The sequence below is a fragment of the Molothrus aeneus genome, chromosome 14 (assembly GCF_037042795.1).
Source record: "Molothrus aeneus isolate 106 chromosome 14, BPBGC_Maene_1.0, whole genome shotgun sequence".
NCBI lineage: Eukaryota > Metazoa > Chordata > Aves > Passeriformes > Icteridae > Molothrus > Molothrus aeneus.
Genome location: NC_089659.1, coordinates 18552091 through 18574318, shown reverse-complemented (window position 1 = coordinate 18574318; position 22228 = coordinate 18552091). Strand labels below are relative to the sequence as shown.

Here is a 22228-nt window from a genome sequence, read left to right as displayed (position 1 = left end):
TTTCTTTTCAACACTTATATTTTTATGTGCATGCCCTTTGACTATGCCACATCTAAGAAATAGTCAAGCATTCTCTTATTTTATTTTCTTCACAATGCACTCTGGCTGCTTTGGTGAATACACAGGACGAGAGTTTCAGTATTTTGGGCAGGCACACTTTGAATCATTTTATAGCATCATTTTGAAAGTGAACTTACAGTCCATTAAAAGGACAGGCAATCTCAGGGCTTCTTAATAGTGTGAAGCTGAGCTTAATAAAGATACAGCCTCATGGATGAATTCCTGCACTGCTATGATCCTGAGAATGAGCTGCACTCCCCCAGTGACTCTATTACATCGTTCTCAAGCAGTTCTGCATTAAGCAATTGTGCAGGTGGGATTTTCCAGTCTTCAGCTCTGGTCTAACTCTACAGTTCCTGAAGGCAAACAGCAAGAGCACAGTGCTCCCAAAATCTACAACAAGATTTTAACTTATGTTTCAATACATTTCCCTATTAAAAACCCCCAAAACCAACCAAAACCCAAACCATAAACACACACTCACACACACACACACAAAATCTCAAACAAAAGCCAACAAATAAGGAAAGGCCATGAGAAATCATCCCTGGTCACCAGTCTTCAGACCTGATTTAGGATAGAGTCAGCTCAGAATCAGCACTCAAGGATAAATTTTATGTCCATGTCCTTCCCTTTGATCTTGCACTAAGGAAAGAATTTCTCCTCTAATTTCTATCTTTACATAAATTTATTCCCTACAGAAAAAGCTCTTTTTCCAGAATTCTGGCTGCCTGCATCCAAAGCCAACAGCAACAGCCATCAGAGCCACAAGCCTATGGAGGAGCTGCTTCTTTTAATCCTGCCAGGTCCAGGGAAGAGAGGGAACAAAGCCCAGGAGTGTTGTGCTGGGTTTGACTGTAATAAAGTTAATTTCTTCAGAGCAGCCATTATGGGGCTGTGCTGGGCTTTGTGCTGGCAGTGCTGGGAACTCAGGGGTGGCTTTGCTGTCCCTGGGCAGTGCTCACACAGAGCCAAGGCCTTTAGTGCTGCCCAGGGAGGGGACAGAGCCAGCACAGCTGGGACAGGGACAGCCCAGAGCGTGTGGCCTCGTGGCCAGCACAGAGAGATGGGCCAGAGGAAGGAAGAGTGGGGTGGTTTGGAATGATGGAGGCATCATTCACCAAGGGACTGCTGCAGGATGGAGCCCTGCTCTCCAACTCTGCCCTGCAGGGAAAGGAGATGCAGGAAAAGGAGATGCAGGTGAGGCAGGTGAAGGTAAAGGAGCTGCAGGTAAAGGAGATGAAGGAAAAGAAGATGCAGGGAAAGGAGATGCAGGGAAAGGAGATGCAGGAAAAGGAGATTCAGGAAAAGGAGATGCAGGAAAAGGAGATGAAGGAGAAGGAGCTCAAGGTAAAGGAGATGCAGGAAAAGGAGATGCAGGTAAGGCAGGTGAAGGTAAAGGAAGTGCAGAGAAAGGAGATGAAGAAAAAGCAGCTAGGGGTAAGACAGGTGCAGGTAAAGGAGCTTCAGGTAAAGGCAGCAGCAGGGAAAGGAGCTGCAGGTAAAGCAGATACAAGTAAAGGAGCTGCACATAGAGGAGTTGAGGTAAAAGAGCTGCAGGTAAAGCAGGTACAGGTAAAGCAGGTGCAGGTACAGGTAAAGCAGGTACAGGTAGAGCAGGTAGAGGTAAAGCAGGTACAGGTAGAGCAGGTACAGGTACAGGTAAAGCAGGTGCAGGTAAAGCAGGTGCAGGTACAGGTAAAGCAGGTGCAGGTAAAGCAGGTGCAGGTACAGGTAGAGCAGGTACAGGTAGAGCAGGTACAGGTACAGCAGGTACAGGTAAAGCGGGTACAGGTACAGCGGGTACAGGTACAGCAGGTACAGGTACAGCAGGTACAGCTGCAGGTAAAGCAGGTAGAGGTAAAGCAGGTGCAGGTAAAGCAGGTACAGGTAAAGCAGGTACAGGTAAAGCAGGTACAGGTACAGCAGGTACAGGTACAGCGGGTACAGGTAAAGCAGGTACAGGTACAGCAGGTACAGGTACAGCAGGTACAGGTAAAGCAGGTACAGGTACAGCGGGTACAGGTACAGCGGGTACAGGTACAGCAGGTACAGGTACAGAAGGTACAGGTACAGCGGGTACAGGTACAGCGGGTACAGGTACAGCGGGTACAGGTACAGCAGGTACAGGTACAGCGGGTGCAGGTACAGCGGGTACAGGTACAGCAGGTACAGGTACAGCGGGTACAGGTACAGCGGGTACAGGTACAGCAGGTACAGGTACAGCGGGTACAGGTACAGCGGGTACAGGTACAGCGGGTACAGGTACAGCGGGTACAGGTAAAACAGGTACAGGTAGAGCAGGTACAGGTACAGCAGGTACAGGTACAGCAGGTACAGGTAAAACAGGTACAGGTACAGCAGGTACAGGTACAGCAGGTACAGGTACAGCGGGTACAGGTAAAACAGGTACAGGTAGAGCAGGTACAGGTACAGCAGGTACAGGTACAGCAGGTACAGGTACAGCAGGTACAGGTAAAGCAGGTACAGGTACAGCAGGTACAGGTACAGCGGGTACAGGTACAGCAGGTACAGGTAAAACAGGTACAGGTACAGCAGGTACAGGTACAGCAGGTACAGGTACAGCAGGTACAGGTAAAACAGGTACAGGTACAGCAGGTACAGGTACAGCAGGTACAGGTACAGCGGGTACAGGTACAGCGGGTACAGGTACAGCAGGTACAGGTACAGCAGGTACAGGTAAAACAGGTACAGGTACAGCAGGTACAGGTACAGCGGGTACAGGTAAAGCAGGTACAGGTACAGCAGGTACAGGTAGAGCAGGTACAGGTACAGCAGGTGCAGGTACAGCGGGTACAGGTACAGCGGGTACAGGTACAGCAGGTACAGGTACAGCAGGTACAGGTACAGCAGGTACAGGTACAGCAGGTACAGCTGCAGGTAAAGCAGGTAGAGGTAAAGCAGGTGCAGGTAAAGCAGGTACAGGTACAGCAGGTACAGGTACAGCAGGTGCAGGTACAGCGGGTACAGGTACAGCGGGTACAGGTACAGCAGGTACAGGTACAGCAGCTGCAGTCTGGGGCTCCTGGTGTGGCTGCAGGGGTGGCAGTAAAAGGCTCAGCCCACCCTGGGAGCTGCAGACTGGCCTTGCTCTGCAATATTGCTGTGTGAACAACCTCTGCTGGCTCCTCCTGGTCCTGAGCTTGTCATGGAGAGCTTCTCCTGCTCCCCCAGATGAAAGTGGGTGATGGGAATGAATACTGAATATATGCTTGAATGTATGAGATGTGTACCTGGTACAAACACAGCTTTTCATTTATCTGCTAACAGTGAATAATAAGCAGCACTTTTAGAAGATGAGTGCTGGGTTCAGTCTTGGATATATTTTGGTTTTGAAAAGCAGAAATATGTCTGTATATCATTACTGAATACTCGGGGTCTGTGGGAGACTGCCTCTTGATCATTAGTTTGTTCTTTATTTCTGTGTTTGAATCTTAAGAGAAAATCTGTTGCTGCTCCACAGCACTGCTTATTCAATGTCCTCAAATCCCCAAGGCAAAGAGTTTGGTTAGACACAAGCTGGCAGAGTACAGATCATAATTATACTGAAAGGGAACCTTTTTAAAATTCAAGATTAAAAAAAAAAGGTGATTTGAAATACACAGTTTGACTAAGAACTTAGAAATGGATGGTCAGGATCCTACAGGAACATCTTTAAATACTTAAGGGTGCATTTTGCAAGCCCTTGAATTATGCATTTATCATTGCTCCCAACCTCAGTATTGTAGCAGAAAATAAGCATGATAACAAATTACTCCTATAAATCTCAGCAAACAGTTGGTACTTCTGTTGCATGTTTACCTCTGGAGTTTTCTAAAATTCTTTAGAAAGTATAGCCCCTATGTTAGAGAGTGATAATTGTTTTATCTGTGTTGAGAATACAGGACTGGTTTCATTTGATAAATACATCCAAATTTGGCCCTGTGAAGAATTTTTCTGATCTACCAGTGAAACTTAGTCATACCTAAAAATCAAACACCCTTCAGTGCACAGCATCACTGCAGACAGAACAGGAACAGAACATACTGAAAATAGGTGAAAATAAAAGGAACAAAGGTATTAATGGGATACAAAAATAGCTTCAGCCTGTACTTTCTGCTTCACCAAAGAGCCTCAAAGGTTCTGAAATGTCTAAACAGCCACCCTAAGAACAGGAACCTGCCCAGGTGAGGGCAGCTTTGTGGCCCAGGCTGAGAGGAGCAGCTCCTGTGCTGGAGGCAGCTCTGCCTCTTCCTCCTGTGCCATCAGCACCCAGGCTCTCAGCCCTGCACTGCAGGCTCCTCCACACATCCACAAGAGGAATAGAAAGAACTAGACCATGTCCCAAAGGAGGGGAATGAAAGAGAAATAAATAAAATTCTATGGCAAATACTTTCAGTTTTTCTGTGTTTTTCCCCCAGTCTTCTCATTTTTAACAGGGGAGGTTCCCTTCTTGGTTTGTGTGCTTTGTAAATAGCAGCAGCCATTATTTATTAAACATATTTGCCTTTTGTAAGGTTGGCTTTAATTTTTAAAATTCACACTGATATTCTTCTTCAATGGCGTTGTGTGCAGGGGCATATCTGTTTGTATTTATTCAATAGCGGGCTGCTAATTAAATATGTGTTTCATTAAACTTGTTTAAAAAAAAACCAAACCAGGAGAAGTTGAGAGGAATGAACACACTGAAGTACAACACCCCTAGGCTCTGAGAAAGCTTCCACGGATGAGTTGTTAGAGTAATGTGGGCAGCAGGAGTGTCAAAAGCATCTCATGTTTTGTGCACAGCTCCGAGTTTAAACAAAACGCGTGTGCTAAAGGTAGCAGGTAAAGTTGACATGTATCTGTCTGCTTGGAATATTCATGCCTGGAATCAAAGCACTTCAGTTACTTTTCCTCTAGCTGCTCCCCTGGCTGGCTTTTTGCCACATGCATTATTTTCTCAGAAGATTCCTTAGCAGAGATGCACAGAGATACCTCACGCACAAACGAGCAGAAGGGATGGCCTGCCGTGCCTGCTGGGTGCTGAGGAGCTGCAACCGCTGCAAAGCCCCAAACCCAGGGCCTGCCCAGCGCTTCAAACGCTCCTGGACCTGCCCTGTGCCAGGCTGTGGAGCTGTGCTCTGGCACCTTTGGTGTCCTCCTGCCTGTGCAGCATCACTGCCTCTCCCTGCTAAAGCTCTGCCGCCACCACAGCCTGGGAGCAGCTCAGGGCTCACACACGGGGAGCTCCTAAGGACAAGTGAGCTGTGAGTGTCTGATCACAGGAATGGGGTGGTTGGGAACACAGCCCAGGGAGGGAACACAGCCCAGGTAAGGGACACAACCCAGGCAGGGAATATACCCCAGGTAGGGAACATGTCCCAGGTCAGGGACACATCCCAGGTAAGGGACACAGCCCAGGCAAGGAACATACCCCAGACTGGGAACACATCCCAGGCAGGGAACATGTCCCAGGTAAGGGACACAGCCCAGGTTAGGGAACAGATCCCAGGCAGGGAACACAGCCCAGGTAAGGGACACAGCCCAGGTTAGGGAACAGATCCTGGGTAAGGAAAACATCTCATGTAAGGAACACATCCCAGATAAGGGACACAGCCCAGGTAAGGAACCCATCAGGGAAGGGAACTCATCCCAGGTAAGGAACATATCCCAGGAAAGGAGCACAGCTCAGGATGGTAAGGGACAGCTCCAAAAAGGCTCCTTTTTTAATCCCTTGGGAGAAGAAGCCTGTGCCTGGCACAGAGAGAATCACATCAGGCTGGAGCACAGAGCTCCAACACAAACTCAGCATATCAGAGATCTGCAGGAACATCACAGCAGCCTGTAGGTGTTGCACACAGAATGAAAGGGTGTTTCAGGGGAAATGGCCACTTTATGCAAAACAAAAGGGTAGGCAGATGAGAAGTTTTCTTCTGAAGGAACATTCATTATTCATTTGCCATGACTACTCACAGACAGATTTGATGATAGTGGACACAGAGGGAACGACCTGGGTGCCAGATGAAGTGAAACTGTACTAGCTATAAAAGTGTGCTTGTTAGAAGGAATAATGACAGCTTCAAGAAAACAGAAATAAAAGGTAAGTTTTAATAAAAGGTGTAGGCCATGAAGTGAACCTGTTACAAAGGATTTCAAAAAGCCAATTTTAACAGTCTCAGCAAATGTGAAGAAGGAAGTTGCAAGGATACTGTGCATGATAAAATGTACCAGAGAGCAAGGAGTGATAAACAGAAGAAAGATCAAGAGTGTGCAGAACAGACAGAGTGAGGAATGGCACAGAACAAAAGGTTTGGAGATAAACTGCTATGGAGCAGATGCAGAACACAGAGTGCAGGAATGACACTCAGCTCCACTGTCACAGCTGCACTGGCAGATGGAAAAATACAAATAAGATATAAAACAATGCTCCAAGATCCATAAGGTGTCTGTTCCGTGGTTCCAATGGTCCTAAATGCACTGGTTTACTTTTCAAAAAGGATCAGTATTTAATCTCCAAGTATTTAAGTGCAATATGTTCTGTGAGCAAGCAAGTGCTTCTCCCACATGAATTTACTCTGCTCTGCCATCTACTTCTGACTTGCCCTCAAGGATCTGGACAGCAGGAGGATCCAAAAGAAAAACTGTGTGATAAAAGTTACAGATGATCACACAAACGAGGGATGGCCTGGTCTTTATCTGTAGCAAACTGATCTCTACATGCAGCAGTTGGCTGAGACAAAAAAACCAACAAAATTGAATTCAAATTTAGGCACATTTAACAACATATGGAGTGTTTTCATTCAACTGGAAGATTAAAATTTTATTATTATTTCATCAAATTTTAACTATCATCTGGAAGAAGTTTTCATTGTTTCCTTAGGATATTTAATTCTTTTACAGTAAAATATTAATGTTCAATCATGTACATTTTCCTTCTGTTCCTCATTCTCTCCAGTTTGTGTCCATTTAAATGCTAAGCCAACAAAATTAAATAATTTCTCCCTCAGTGTTCAAAGACCACTTGTATGATGAAATAAAATTTATTTACCACTGCATCTTTATTATAGATGAATAGACTGAAACAGAAACCTTTCTCAAAAATCTTATAATTTACTGCAAACAGGGAAAAAGAAAAAAAGGCAATTTGATAATGGAGACCAGTTTAAGCGACACTATTTGGGCTATTGATCAGGGAAAAGTAAAAGAGTGCTTAAGACTTGCTGTGAAATCCTGGAGTCAATTGAGAGTCTTTACTGATTCCTGTGGACCTGATTTCCTAGGCAGGATTCCTGGCAGAACTTAATGAAAACACAGAAGTTACTCAGCAGACAAGAAAGAAAGATCGTTCCAGATATGAACTAATTATCTCAGAGACAGTCCAGATAAGGAAATAAAGGTCATATTAGGAAGAGGGATGAGTGGATCAAGTGAAATAGCACAACAAAAGGCTGTAGGAACAAGAAGACAATTTCCAGTGATGAGGAGCCCTGAGGAATCTGTGGAGGGAGCAGGAACAAAAGGACTGAACTGGAAGTGAGACAATGTCTGCACATCTACAGGGGCAGCAAAGGAGACTGAGGCTGGAGGAGCAGAATTAATACAGAGATTCCAGGTGAGATAAACACAGAGCAGAGCAAAGGAAAACAAGCCATTCCAAATGTCAATGTTAACATATTTACAAGGCAGACAGTGAGGAGTGACTGGATCAACAGTGTGGAGATAAAGGCAGAGGAAGTGGGTGATAGGATCAGCTATAAAGATGGCAGCATCCAGATAGTGACAAAATAGCAGCCACGATTTCAAAGGGACAGTTCAAGAACCTGCATGACAGGCCAGGAAGAGAGATGGATATTTAGGATTTTTCTGCCTGTGAGTATTGACTGTGTCAGTCATGCCTGTCAGAGGAGTCAGGAGAGGGCCAGAGGCAGGATAATTTCACTGCAAGCACCAGGAACTGTCTCTCATTACCATCCCAGCACAAGTCCCCCGCACCCCAGCTGTGAGGGTTTTCCAATTAAGAGCTGAACTGTCTGCTTAAGACACTGAAGAAATGGTTTCTTTGGGTATTTTTGGGTTCTATTTGGCTGTGCTGGAGACAGACTTAACACTGAGAGGGGTATTAATTCATACATAAAGTAACTGCTCATAGTGATAGGAGCTGTCCAGCAGTCAATGTAAATTAATATTCTGCAGTTCTTACATAACTGTGGATGGACAGTTTGGGGAACTCTCTCAACCACTGACACAAACAGCTAAAATCAATCAAAGCCACCTCCAGCACTATCCAGAATGTGCCAATGAATACTTGGATGTAAAATCAATACCTGAAGCTTTGAGCCACCTAAACCATGGAGAAGCTGGCACATATCTGGAACCACCCATGAGGACACAGACACTTCACCCAGCTGACTACATTAACCCACTCCTAAGGTGAGTGTTTAAACAATCAAATTATTTGAATGCTATCTGTGCTGAATAACACATATTTTATAACTTCATTACAGTTTGAGCTAAAATCTCTCTCTCTCCTTAGATAAAGAACAACCAAAAAACCAAACCCCAATACATTATTTGTTTTCAGTTCCTGCTAGTAAAGATAATGTTATTCCACTTACTATAATGAAGTTAAGTGCTTCAAAAAGTCCTTCATGAGGCCACATCATCTGTGTCCTAAGCTGAAGTGTCCATATCTACCACTTCAAAAAGCATTCTCCTTGCTATGGATAACCACTGAAAAGCAGCCTGGGCTAAGGACCCCTTCTCATTTCCCGAGAAACTGTTCACCACCCATCGAAACTCACAAAAACACATCTAATGTTTGACTACAAAGGAGAATGACAACTGCACTAACATGATTTCAGTGCATCTAGTGTTCATAAAGAAATGACAATTTCAAGCTGTCACGCTGCTGAAGAATTCTAAAATTGCTGTTGATGCACCATGTAACCAGAGAACAGGTGCTAGAAATGATTGGAGAGCAGTTCATATTAAATAGAGACCTTTGGAAAAGAAAGGCATATTCTGCCAGGGAAATTTGGAGAGGTTCAGCTGATAACACATATTTATGAATACTGGCAAGCAATGGCAAAAGAACAGGAGGTAGAAAGAAAAAAAAAATCTTGGATGAACAGAGTGATCTCCCAGCAGCAAAGCAGATTTTCTCCACTGAGACATTATTGCCATACACTGTGCAGGACAGTCAAACCTTTAATAATAACAATGACACAGCACGAACGAGGCTTCCCTCTTGAAAAGAAAAAACAGCGGCTGCAGTTAATGAAAATCCTATTTTCCTAACATTAGCAGTATCTGAAGGACAATCTGGGTGCTTTGGGACACCCCACAGCCATTATCTCACAGAAGGTTAAATGGAGTTACCAACTCTCCAGCAACTTCCCTCTTTTCACTAAACTCAACAGCTGGAGGGATTCAGCTACAGATCCAAAGCAAAGCTGGCCAGAGGTGTGCAGAAAGCTGCTCAGGCAGCGTGTGGAACAGTGGGGAGCAGCTGGCAGGTTTTAATCTGGAACTGAGACAGTCCCCTCCAAAGGGCCCAGAGAGTTCAATGGCCCCTTTGTAGCTCTCAGTGTCTGGAGCTTCTGCTGCCTGTGTGACCAGGCTGCCTTTCCCAGAGCTGCTGCAATACTGGGGCTGGGGGCTTCCTGGGGCAGGGAGAGAGAAAAGGAAATCAAAATCAAATAGGCTCCCTCAGCTGTTGAAGTGGAACTTCAAAGGCTGATTCAAAACTCTTCTCCATCCTGGTACCTCCTCCTACAAACAGCTCTGAGATGCTCAGGACCCTGGAGTGCTCATCCTGGGCTCCCTGAGCATTGTTCAGAGCTCCCAGACACAGCACACGAGATTTGGGGCCCACATTTGTGCCACTTTGATGCACGGGTCTGCGTTAGGACAGAAAAACAGCTACAAGGAAAAACAAATACAATTTCTCCTCTTCTTCCCCCTCCTCCTGCTTCAGCCTCAGAGCCCCTCAAACTCTGAGGCTGCAGGAGCAGCAGGTGCCACAGGCAGCACCCAGCCACTGATTTTTATGGGCTCAGGGACCTGAAATAGGCAAAACCAAACTCACCAAACATCTGTCATCCACAGCCAGAGCCAGCCCGTGCTCCACAGCTCGTGGATGGGTATAAATTCCACCTGGACCCCTGGTCACCTGCAGTATTTTATTCCTGTTGCTATTCTAGGCTGGACATGGCAGTAAAACCCCTCCTTTCTGAAATCCCAAACAATGTTTTCCTTTGTGACCATTTGTTTCAGCTAATTCCAAATTTTTGACTATTGCATAAAAAAGCAATTTTTAATATAAAATTGCTCACCTTTATTTCAGTGAACATCTCCTTGATCCTGTTCTGTGTGATGGCAGCAGGAAGGGAATGATCAGATACTGTGGCAATGGAAATGCTGATAATATCTTATCAAATTGGTATTTCAGTCATAGCCTTTAAATAAACCTAGATTTGCATAATTTCTATTCTTCTATCCTTTTGTAAATGCAAATAAAACATCAGCACTGGGGAATCAGAAGCAGGTTGACAAATAAACCCTTGGGAAAGCCAGGTACTGCCAGCTTCTCCTCTTTGCCTGAATATTCCTCTTTCCAACAGAGAACAGCATTTTTCCAAGCCTAAGACACACAGGTTTGAATTCAGGAATAGCTGAGGGAATCTAGAGAGATTCCAGTGAGATCTAGTTCACAAAACATGTTTTCACATCTTAACCCATATAAAGTTCCTGTAAGCTCAAAGCTTCTGGATTTGAACCCATCCTAAATAAGAACAGATCCACGGGGTATCCCTTGCTGTCTTTGAAATTCAGTTCTAGGTCAGCAGAAAAGAAGTCATGGTTGAGGCTTTAGGGAGGGTAAAGAATAAAAACCCCAAGATCACACCTGAAGTGCCTGACAAGAACCTTATCAGTGACTTGTAGCTGATGTGACAGACCTGGCTGATGAAAGTCTTGCATCCAACAGCCACATTCTGGTTTTGCTCTGCAGAAAAGGCTCCTGTTAATTCCTGCACAGTCAGGCCATGCTCTGGTGCAGTGAGAGGCACCCAAGGAACTGCCCTGGACGTCACAAGCTACTGCAAGGCAGCCAAGGCAGCAAAACAAGGTTCTGCTGTCCCCAAACACCCACTGGGACAAAGACAAACCAGCTCCTGAAGAGGCAAACAGAGCACAGGGGAGCCCAGTGACCTTCACAGAATCCCCACAGCCCAGGGCCAGAGGCTCCCTCATTACACGGGTATTTTGCTAATGTGCCAAGGGAGATGAGTGCACAGACCCAGCCACCCTGCTGGGCCTGCTTCTCAAATCTTTCAAAGGTCAAAATGAAACTGGAAGCAACCTAAAACGTCCTGCTCCTGCTGCTCTGTCCCCAGTGACACTTTGGAGCCACATGCTGGCCTAAGCAGCTTGACACAGAGAGTACTTGGCCATGTCTGCCCAGAAGGGAGTACATGGAAAAGCATTTAACATTGACCTGTTTGTGCTCCCATTCCCATCACTGGAAGTCACTGATGGCCAGCAAGGGAGGCATCTGAATGTCCTTCCTGTGAGCATCCATGGTACAAAGTTTAAATGTGAGTAAGCAATGCCAGTAACTTCAGTGAGCTCCCACAAATGGCTCTGTTCTCTCAAGAAAGGTGAAATGTTTGGTTCTCAGACTGCCCAGTGAGGGAGACTGGGCATGGCCACCACAGGACAGGGACACCTGGGGCAGTGCAGGGGTGTCAGAGTGAGCAGTGGGCCCAGGACCAGTTCTGCCCTCAAGCTGAGTCAGAGATGCCCTCTGGCAGCTCAGGGTGCAGGGTGCACCCTTTAATTCAACCACTCTGAGATTTTTAAGGGAAATCCTGACGTGAGTAGCAAAGGCTTGCTTGCTTGAGTATGACTTTTTCTTTTCAAGTAAGGCTTTAAACTTTCTTTGCCACAAGCTTCCCCTCACTCTCTTTCCACTTGATATGTGGTACAGCATGCAGGTTTTGTTTCCTGCTGAATTCACACTTTTTGTTTGCTTATATATTTCAAGATCTCAATCAATCATGTTGTCAAAACAGTCTTTTTGTATCATCTACCTACCAGCACTTGTCATTAGAGATGTTTAAAGCTCCAGTGCTGGAGAGAGTCTGATTTACGCTCTGACATCTCCCACACTGAGCTTATTATAGTCATGTATAAACTGCCCTTTCACAAGCTTTAATTAGGAAATAACAAATGGTTTGGGAGCATGCTGTTAGGCAGTTTATTCTTTCTAAATTCAGTGTTTCCACTGTACTCCACTGATCACAATGTCGTGCTATGCAACAATCATGTAGATTTCTAAATTTTTGCTCTAACATTTAAATCTCTTTGTGACCTTTTCCCTTCTCCTCCATCTCCTCCCCCCCAAACACATTTTACAGTTTTCTGAATTGTTCTAGATGCAATATTTCTGAGCTGAAACAGGAATGAGCTAAAAATAAGCAGTGCACCATCAGAAAACATTTATTTTATTAAAGGCCCACTGGAGAGGTGGCTTTCTTGGTAGCACACCATACTCTCTGCATTCTAATACACCACTACAGCCTCACCATTTCACTAGGACTTTAATAAAAACTGAGATGAATTATATTGTTCAGTGGCTTGGAGTCACAAATTCCAGAAAGGGTTATATAGTTCAATTAACTAGTCACCACATTTCCAGAGCTTATTTTATACACTAAAATTAACACTGGGGAAATGCATCTGCAGCAGCTGCTGCAGCCCACGGTGTTACATCAAACACAGTCTGGAGAGACAAGCACACAGACCCCAGAATAAAAGGGGGAGGAAGTTCTAGAGGTGGAACAAGAAGCAATATTTCAGATGTGTATCCATGCATCTCTCACTTACAAAACTTTGTTTCCATGTCTAAAGTGGAGCAGTTTATTTAGAGAAGATGCTGATCTGAAGCTCTCTGACACAGCCAGTCCTGCAGTGCCTGTTTATTTCACAAAAGGATCTGGTTCAGTGTTTATGAGGCACAGTCCCAGCCCAGCCCTCCTGCAATCACTCACTGTGCTGTGAGGCAGAGTAAAGAATTCTGACCAGATTCATCCCTGCAGCTGCCCACAGATATTCCAGTCCCAAACTGTGCTTCCACTGCACAGGGCCAATGGCAGCAACAGAGTCTAGAAGGGCTCAGGATGTTTCTCTGAGTTCCTTGTCCCACCTGAGAGCTGCTCATTGCCCAGGTACACGGTGCCTCACCCCTCCAGCACAGCTCAGGGTACCCCAGGCCACTGTTCCGGTTGTTGGGCACCAGATTTGCTCCAAATGCCTTTTCCTTACTGTTTCACAGCCTCTAGTCCCTGTCTCCTGTAGGAAGCCCCTGCACAGCCTGGTCCAGGTGCCCCAGGTGCTGGGCTCTCCCTCCCTGCCACGGCCGCTTCTGGCAGGGATGCTGAAGGAAATGCAATGTCCCATCAGGAGCTGAGAACCAGCATGCCCACACTCCTGGAGACCTCAGCAGCAAGCAGCACCAAGGGCAGTGAGCAATACTGGTGCTTCCATGGTGTCCCTCACGGGATATCCCCAGCAGGGGAAAAGCAGAGGCGCTGCCCTGGTCCCTCCTCCCTGCCAGGGCTCCAGGCTGAGGAGGCTCCGCTCCAGGCCAAGGTGTCCTGGGGGCATTCAGAGATTAATCCCTGCAGGGGGAATTATCCTACAGCAAAACGAGGTCTCTTTCAGGCCCCTCCGACCCAAACCGTTCCATGGTTTGCTTTGCTTGCTCAGACAAACACAGCACCAGCAGCTTGCTTGGGGAATATTGCCCTGCCTGGGGACTGGGCTGTTTCCCTCCCTGAAAACAAGTCTGGGGGCTGCTCACAAAGCCTGGCCCCCTACATGCACCTTGAGAGGCTTTTCCCTGGGATTTCCAGAGAATAAAAATACAGATATACAGAAATACTACTCCAGTACTTCATTAAACCCCGCGCACACTGCTGGATAATGCACAAATATGGATTTATTTGACACATGAAGACAGATGCATCATTATAAAAGGGGTGCACTGGAGTGCACTGGTGATCAAACTAAGCCCAACCTGTTGAAAATTGTATTTCCACTTTATTAGCTCCAATCATTCATCAACTTGCAGAGAAATTCTTGCTCAAACAACATCTTTCTCAAAGGGTTCTTTGGGGAACAGAACACATAGCTTGTTTTAAAAACTGATATATTTTGTTTTAATAAAATGTTTGGCTTTGAGTACACAGACTGGTACACTCTGTCAAAACGTGTTAGATCCCCAGATAACTGCATAACACCAGAGTATTATCTGACACATTTTTGAAGTCTATTTTTACTTATTTTTGTCTATTATTTTATTTATGCTTGGCGGTAGGCTTTATTTTTATTTATTCGCATTTGCTACTTTCAAAGTTTAGTCCTGGCATTTCATCTGCACGTTCTGTGTACTTTTGGCTGCTCACAGGGAGACTGCTGGGACTGGGACGAGCAGAATTTGTCCTGGCTGGTGCATCCCACAGGATGTGGATGTGAAATGGAATGAGGCTGAGGCAGGGCCAGGGGAGCTCTCCACTCTCCAGGAATGTGTTCACACTGCAGAGATGAAAAACTTATTTCCAATTCCTCTAGATCTGACTCAAACTCTCATTTACTTATAGGGCTTGCTATAAATCCTGGCCCTGCCTACATCATTTTTGTGATACAATGTGTTATTATTATTATCCTACATAAAATAAATGTGAGTGAACACCTCAAGGGTAAATTAGCCTATATCAAAACAAGAAAGTGAAACTATATGTAAATTATTTGTGTCCAAAGTTCCAAGGAACAAAAAAGACAGAATTTAAAAATTCCAATAAATAACTGATTAGTTAGCACTCTTTATAATCTCCCTGCTCTGCTGAATGTTTTGCCAGATTGAGTTTCCCAAGGCAAAAACACAGTTCTAGTTTATAAATAATTTCCTGAATCCACAGAAACACCTCTACAGAGCTTACAAGCAATAAACAATCTCACAGAAATCTGAAATATCCATCCTTTTTACCACAGGAGATTTTTTCCTCTGTTTTTGCAGACAGACCCTGAAAATGACCTTTTCCTGAGCATTTGCTCACCCCTCCTTACAGCACTTGTGCTTTTTTAGCAGGAGGATTTATATACCAGCAGCAAAACACCTTTCAAAGTCCAGCAGGTAAAATTTGGTATCATTTGGAAGGATCCATCTGGTTCCACTTAAACAGCCACAAATGGCCAAATCCTGAATGCTGGGAGTATTATATGAAATCCAAGGCAGGCATTAAAAAACTCAGAGGGGGCTCCGAGTGTTCAGATACACCTCAGTGAGATACACAACATAACCCAAATGGTATCACTTGCAAACTTTTATATCATTCTCTACAAGGTTATTCCAGTCATTTGCATGGAGAAATTCCTGGTTTTAATGTGCAAAGGAGCAGAAGAACTGAAGAAAAGTTTCCCTTCTATTTCATTGCCATGCCCATCTGCTTTTCTTCACATCCAGAATCCATCCTGAACTCCCCCAAAGCCCTTTCTTTGTCACAGGTGAACAATGCAGGAATAGCACATCCTCCCTGTGAGTGCTGCAGAGCTGAACAGGCCTGAGTTCAGTTTCTGTGTGTGGTGGAGGAGCCTGGGTTGCACAGATCCCTGCACAGAGCTGCACCCCTGCTCCTCCCTGGCATGCAGAGCCCCTGGGCACACAGTGTGCCATGGCTGGGATGCCTGCACTAAACACTTCACTGTTTGTACTAATATTCACTCCAGGAGATGCAGAGCTTAGAGTGAAATTCACCTGAAAAAGCAGCTTTTCAAAGAGGAGAACTGTCTGCCTTGCAGTGGATGTGAGGGAGAGAACAGATGCACAAACCCATTTCCTCCGTGGGTGCTTTTAATGCTATCAAAAATCCCTTCCAGGAATTCAATTTTCTGCAAGGCAGCGAAAGCACAGAGAGGCCTAGAACCTGGGATAGCACCAGAGCACCAAAATATGGGGAAGGCTCTGAAAACACTGAGAATTTAATGGGTTGCACTAGAGAGGGGGAGAGAAGCAGGGATGTTGTTCTGCCGCGCCCGTTGGTTGCTTCGCTCATTTTTCCACTCTGCTCTGCAGGCTCCAGCCGCAGTGTGGATGGTCCTAATTAGAGCTGGAAGCCGTGGCAGGGAGGGGAAGCGGAGCCAAGTGATGCTTGGCAGGTCTGGAAGGCTGAGCAGCCCCATGGAGTGCTGCTGGGGCTGGGCTCTGCCGCTGCTGCGGGTGCCAGCCCCTGGGCTGGGAGAGAGGAGCAGTGACAAGAAACTCGCCTTAACAAGACCTGCTGGGAGGAATTTGCTGCTAGCAAAAGGTATCCAGGTCTTTTCTGCTGGTTCCAATGTGTTCTGTGTTGACTTTATGAGCTCCCTCCACACCAAAAAGCACAGGGATCGTGGTGGGCAGTGTAAGGAAATGATGAAGAAGCTGAACAGCAGCAGAAGGGCTGATGCCTTCAAGGACCAGAGCCAAAACCCCCCATGACTGACAGACAAGCTGTGGGAATGAGAGGAAGGCACTGCAATGCCAGGATGCTGAGAACAGGATGGATTGCAGAGCCCTTCATTTCTGATAAATAACCTAAAGCTCCAGTACCTCACTGGATCCAGCACTGGCTGCTCCCCAGCCCAACAAGCAGGGCAAACATGTCCAGGCCCATCTCTGCTGTGCAGCACTACAGGGAGGGCTGTGCCTCTGCTGCTGCTCTCTGCCACTCTGGATCCTCTCTGGCTCCTGCTCTGCTCGAGGGCATTGAGACAGGACAAAAGCTGGAAGGGGCACAGAGCCAGCCCTGAGTGAGTGTGAGCGGGATCACTGGCAGGGGTCATTCCCAATGGGAATTCACACCCTGGCCAAGGAGCACAGTCCTGAGATCACTAATTAGCCAAATCCATTGAATAAAATCCAAACCCAGAGATAACAAAATCCAAATTCTCACTCATTAAATAATCCAAACCCAGAGAAGAGCTCACCACTGTTGAGGCAGGACTTGCAGTCTATTTATCCTGCCCAAATGACAATTTCTAAAGCTCTTACACCTAACTGAACTCTGCTGCTTTTCAAGGGGTTTCTGTGATGCTCCAGCTGCAGCAGGTAAGATTTATAAACCACACAATATTTTATGTCAGACCTTTCATCCCGAGATATTTCAAAATCTTAAATTAAATTCTAATTTGGACAAAAATAATTTATTGCAGCTCTGCAGTGCAGCCCTACTCTATGGTGGGATGAACTAACCAGTATTTCAAAGACCACAGCACACCAGGTTTGCAAAAAAAAAAAAAGAAAAATCCTGAAGTGACTGTTAACCTAAATGCAGATTAATATCAACAGCAAATCACTTGGGTATTTCTTTCAGGATCGAATAAGGAAGTCTGAAATAATTTCTCACAGGCTGCTAAATGCCAGTTAGCAGGGGGCCTTTTGCTTGTTTGTTTGTCTTCTATATGAAGAAAGATTTCTGCCTACCTGAGCTAGGCCCAGAACTGTCAGCTGCTCCCCAGTTCCTGCATAAACCACTGAGGTGTCCAGATCCTGAGAAGTATTTGAAATTAATATTTGAAACCATCTGGTCAAGGAAAAGGTACAGAAGCTTGAAAAAACCAGACAACTGGCAGGAGACAGAGGCATAATTATTTCAATTTAAGCATCCACACAGAGGCAGTGCTAAGGCAGGGCCAGGGGAACCAGGAATTTAATTTCTCTTCTCCAAACTTTCTGCCACTCTGGAAGAAAAACTGCGGCTGCTGCTGTCTGAAAACGCTTTCAGCAAAAGCCTTAGCGTTCCAAATGGGCCCGCGAATCTCATTCCTGCATGGTTTTTAAGTTGTTTAGTTCTGAATCAGCAGTCTAAAAGTGTGTTTAAACACTGCAGGTAACCATTTCCCAAGGAACAAACAGGGAGGAAATCAGGTTACAGCGAGGGCACCCAGCAGGACTCTCCCCTTGTCTGCTCAGTGTCAATGGAAACTGATTCCTGCAAGAAAGACACTCGGGGAGAAGGGAACAGATTGTGGGAAACATGTTCTGCATGCAAGAAAGAGCCAGGAGATGGAATGCTGGATACCATGAGATAATTATGCGCAGGGAAGAAAAGAAGAATCAGACAGAATAACAATATTTCAGGAGATGGGAGCTGTACGAACCGGGCTGACTTGCAGCAGCCACGAGGCAGATAATAGATGAGCATCCTCTCTCACTCTGTGCTCACTTACTAATTCATGGAAAATAACTGCCACACTGCAAGTTCCTGATGGTTTATCATTGTTCAGGCCACTAAAACTACTGGTTTTGCCAACCACTGAGTTATGAACTAAACAAGAAACATACTACAGAGAACTGTAAATGTTTATGCATTAAATTTGAAAAAAAATACTTCCAGACATACTAAAAGAAAATGGATTATGACAGCTGGAAAATTGAGCAAAGGTTGCTGTAATAAGCACAAAAAAACTACCTGGAAAGATGCTAAGTAGGCACAAATCTGAGCTGTGGGCAGCCCAAAACCTCTCTGTTTGTGACCTTCACTCTAGAGGGGTGTAAGGAACAAAATCTCCCTGGTACAACCTCACAACACAGCCCCTCACACCCCACAAAACCTGAGAGCACTCAAAGGAGAATGGGATGGAAGTGGCCCATCAGAAAATAAATTTGATTCTTCTCTATTTTTAAATCCACTTGATTACTGGGAATTTGAAATTTCAACTCTTCATGAATTTATTTTTTAGTAGAAGCAATGTAATTAGAGAAGAGAGGCTGAAAATATCTACTGGGAAAATGGATCAGGGAAACAAAAGGTGTTGGCAAACAAAAAAAGCATATATATATATATATACACTCTATATATATATATATATATATATACACACACACACACACACTATATATATATATACACACATATACACACACACAATATATATATGTATACCTGGGCCAGGTGAGCACTGAGTATCCCTTTTCCTTTCCTGCATATGCACAATAAAAAGGAAGAAAAATCCTTTAAACTGTCTCATTCTTGAATATAAGACTTCCACGAGCAGTGAAAGTCTACTCAAAGAAGTTCCTGAACCTTAAAACAGATGAGCTCTTCCTGTTTTAAATCATCAGTAAGCCTAGGGCAAGGCCTGAGCTTTTGTTTATCTTCTGAATCTGCTGCTTCCATTCCAAAACCTTTATAAACAGAGCAGCAGCACAAAGCCAAGCACTGGTTCCAGCACTACCTATAAGATGTAGGCTATCAAGAAAATAAACCCTGAATTTAGAATATTACGGAGTAACAACCATGATTCTGCTTGGTTTAAGCTTTTGCTTCAGGAAGAAGGACAAGGAACGTGGCACAAGTCATCACTGGGCAAGACACTGAGTTTCTTCCACCCAGTTCCCAAATTCCCATAATCTAAAGAGCATGAAGACAAGGTAAAATAAACCTGAAAGACTGTGGATGGTCAGCAAGGAATGGCAGCTCCCAAATCCCATCTTACCTGTAGGCCCCCATCACATCACATCACCCAAATAGCAGGAATTTGGTGCTGTGAGAGGGAAGGGGTGACTACAGCAGGAATACAAATCACAGAGCCCAAATCACCGATTTCAAAACTGGAAAGGCCTCAGGCCTAATGAAGTGAGAACAAACAGGAACTCTCTGCATTGCTGAAAAAGTAGTCAACAAAATTAGGGAGCAAATGAAACACTCAGGAATGGCTGGTAATTACCAGGGCTTACAAATGAGAAGTGTGATACTCAATCACAGAAAGCAGCAGCAGAAGAAGCCCAGATATTGTAATTGCAGGAAAAGATAATCATGTGTATAATAAAGTAACAAAGAAAACTGTGGTAACCAGGAGATCAGAAAGGATTCTGCAAGGGATAATACAAAAGAAGGAGCAATAGAGAATAATTTCAGAGACCAAAATGAGGAAGCTGGGGAGGAAGAATGGTGAGGGAGTAGGAGGGATTTTATAACATGCTGGAGAGAGTTGGGTTTTTTTATTTTAAAGACCGAGCTAATTAGGCACTGAATAGTCATCTAGAACAAAGGTTAAGCATCAGCTGTTAAGGCAGAAGAGAGCACTCAAGGTGAACCCATCACAGATTTCAAAGCTGCAGTAAAAAATAAAAAGAAGATGATGGAAGACTGGCTTAAAATTTTAGGGACAGAAATAGCACATGAAGTGACAATTTCTCCTGTGGTTTTGTTATTGTTGGGAACAAGTGGCATGCATACAAATCATGAAGTAGATTTTTGATGCACTTTTAGAAAGAATCTCACACGGTGCAGTAGCTTACAGTTAATGGAAATATTCTAATTATTGACTATATGTGAAAATAACATTGACACAAGTCAGCAGACTTTTATCTTGTAAAATGTACTTGGTTTGCTTTTCTGCCTGTTATGACATGATTCCTGGAAATGTGATTGCAACCAAATATTCATGTTAATGCAGACCAGGACCTGCACACCTCAGCTCCAAAGCAGAAGGGGAAATGGAGCCCACATGAAAAATAATTCCTCTGGGTAGCACCTCATCCCATACATCATAATCCTTGAGTTTGAAATCACTGTTCTTCCAAAACTGAAACATTTTGATCATTGTCTTAACGTAGGTCTGGGTGTGTTGAAGGATCTTGGTGGAAACTCAGTCCTGCACAAACAGCAGAGAGAAAACATTTCAAACATTTCTCTGCTTTGTGTGATCACCCCAGTAACCCACCCCAGCCCCTGCCAGGCTTTGGGCACTGTCATTTTGTCACTGGTGCCTTGGTCAGCTCTACACCCACACTGCTCTGATAGCACAGCAGGGCTGCCTGCTGCTTCTCTTTATCCCTTTTGCTCAAATGCAATGCCTTCCAATGAATTTATACTGTATGTATTTATTAGAAACATCTGCACTTCTAAAACCCTATAAAGACTTTCAAAGTATCCTATAAAAATAAGTAAAAGCATCATCAAGTTCATGGGGATTGTCTGTATGTTTTAAATTTTTTTTAGTATTTTTCCTAAGGAATCATTTTACTAAGTGTAAAAGAAATCTATGTATAAATAATTCATTTTATCTGAACACATATTGGTCATTGAAATGCAACTTATCTTTATTTTGAGAGCCTAAATAGACTTCAGATGTTCTTTCTTTGATAAGTTGTAAGGTGATACATTTCTGCTACAAGAATTATGGACTCCCATCTCTCACTACATGTGTACATTTTTTCTATCTTTTTTCCCCTAGGAATATTTAATGAGCTTTTTTGTTTGTTTTCTTGTTGTGTTGAGTTTGGTTTTTTTAAAGTGGGAGTTATATTTTGCAGTACCATAGAAGAATGTAGGCTAGATGCAAACTGGAGCAGTGGCTGATCCAAGCTCCTGTGAGAGGAGGGGGAGCCATGGGATCAGCCCAGCTCCCCCAACACTTCACCCACTCATGTCATGAAAACCACTCAGGATGGAGACAATCCAGCCTCACTGCACAGCCTGTTTCTATATTTGACTGTTCCAGGGGAAAAAAAAAAAGGAAAAAAAAAGGAAATAAATGTCAAAAAATACTTTTCTTCCAGCCAGCAAAAGCTGCTCTTGCCCACTGTCTGCCATCCTCCCCCTGCAGCACTGGCAGCACCCACAGGCACTGCAGGATGCTCCCTTGTGCCTTCCCTGCCCTCTGCAGCCCAAAGCAGCCCCCAGCCCTGCTGGGGACAGTGAGTTCTGTCTGTCCTGGTGTCTGCAGGGACGGACACAGGGATCTGGATGTCCCAGAGAGGCGGATGCTGCTCCCTGCCCACCCTGGCTGTGCTGCTGCCCCTGTGCCCAGGCTGTGCCAGGCTCTGCTGCTGGCTCCAGCTCCGTTTGCTGCCAGCTGCTTTTTGGCACAGCAGCTTTGCAGCAGAGCTGCTCCCCAGGCTGAGCACTGCCAGGGGTTCCTGCATCCCTGCTTGTCAGGACCCAGCACATCCCTCTGGCTGTCCTGAGCAGCCCAGACCCTGCCAGGGGGCTCAGGGACCCTGGCACAGAGCCCCAGATGCCCCTGTGGGTTTGATTATGACCCATTGGCCAAGTCACCAACCTTAGATGAAGATCAGCAAGCCACAACAATTTAAGTAGAATATTAGTGAAGTTATCACAGGGTGGAAAAGTAGATTTTA

General features: G+C 44.9%; 1 protein-coding gene across 1 annotated transcript; it reads right to left on the bottom strand.

Annotated features, from left to right (window-relative positions):
• Positions 1 to 1494: 1494 nt before the first annotated feature.
• On the bottom strand, positions 1495 to 3876 carry LOC136562799 (NADH-ubiquinone oxidoreductase chain 4-like). The gene is made up of 2 exons (XM_066559805.1): positions 3866 to 3876; positions 1495 to 3115 (listed from the first exon to the last, which is right to left on the bottom strand). Exons 1-2 carry the CDS (start codon positions 3874 to 3876, stop codon positions 1495 to 1497), a joined length of 1632 nt encoding a protein of 543 aa, XP_066415902.1.
• Positions 3877 to 22228: the final 18352 nt, after the last annotated feature.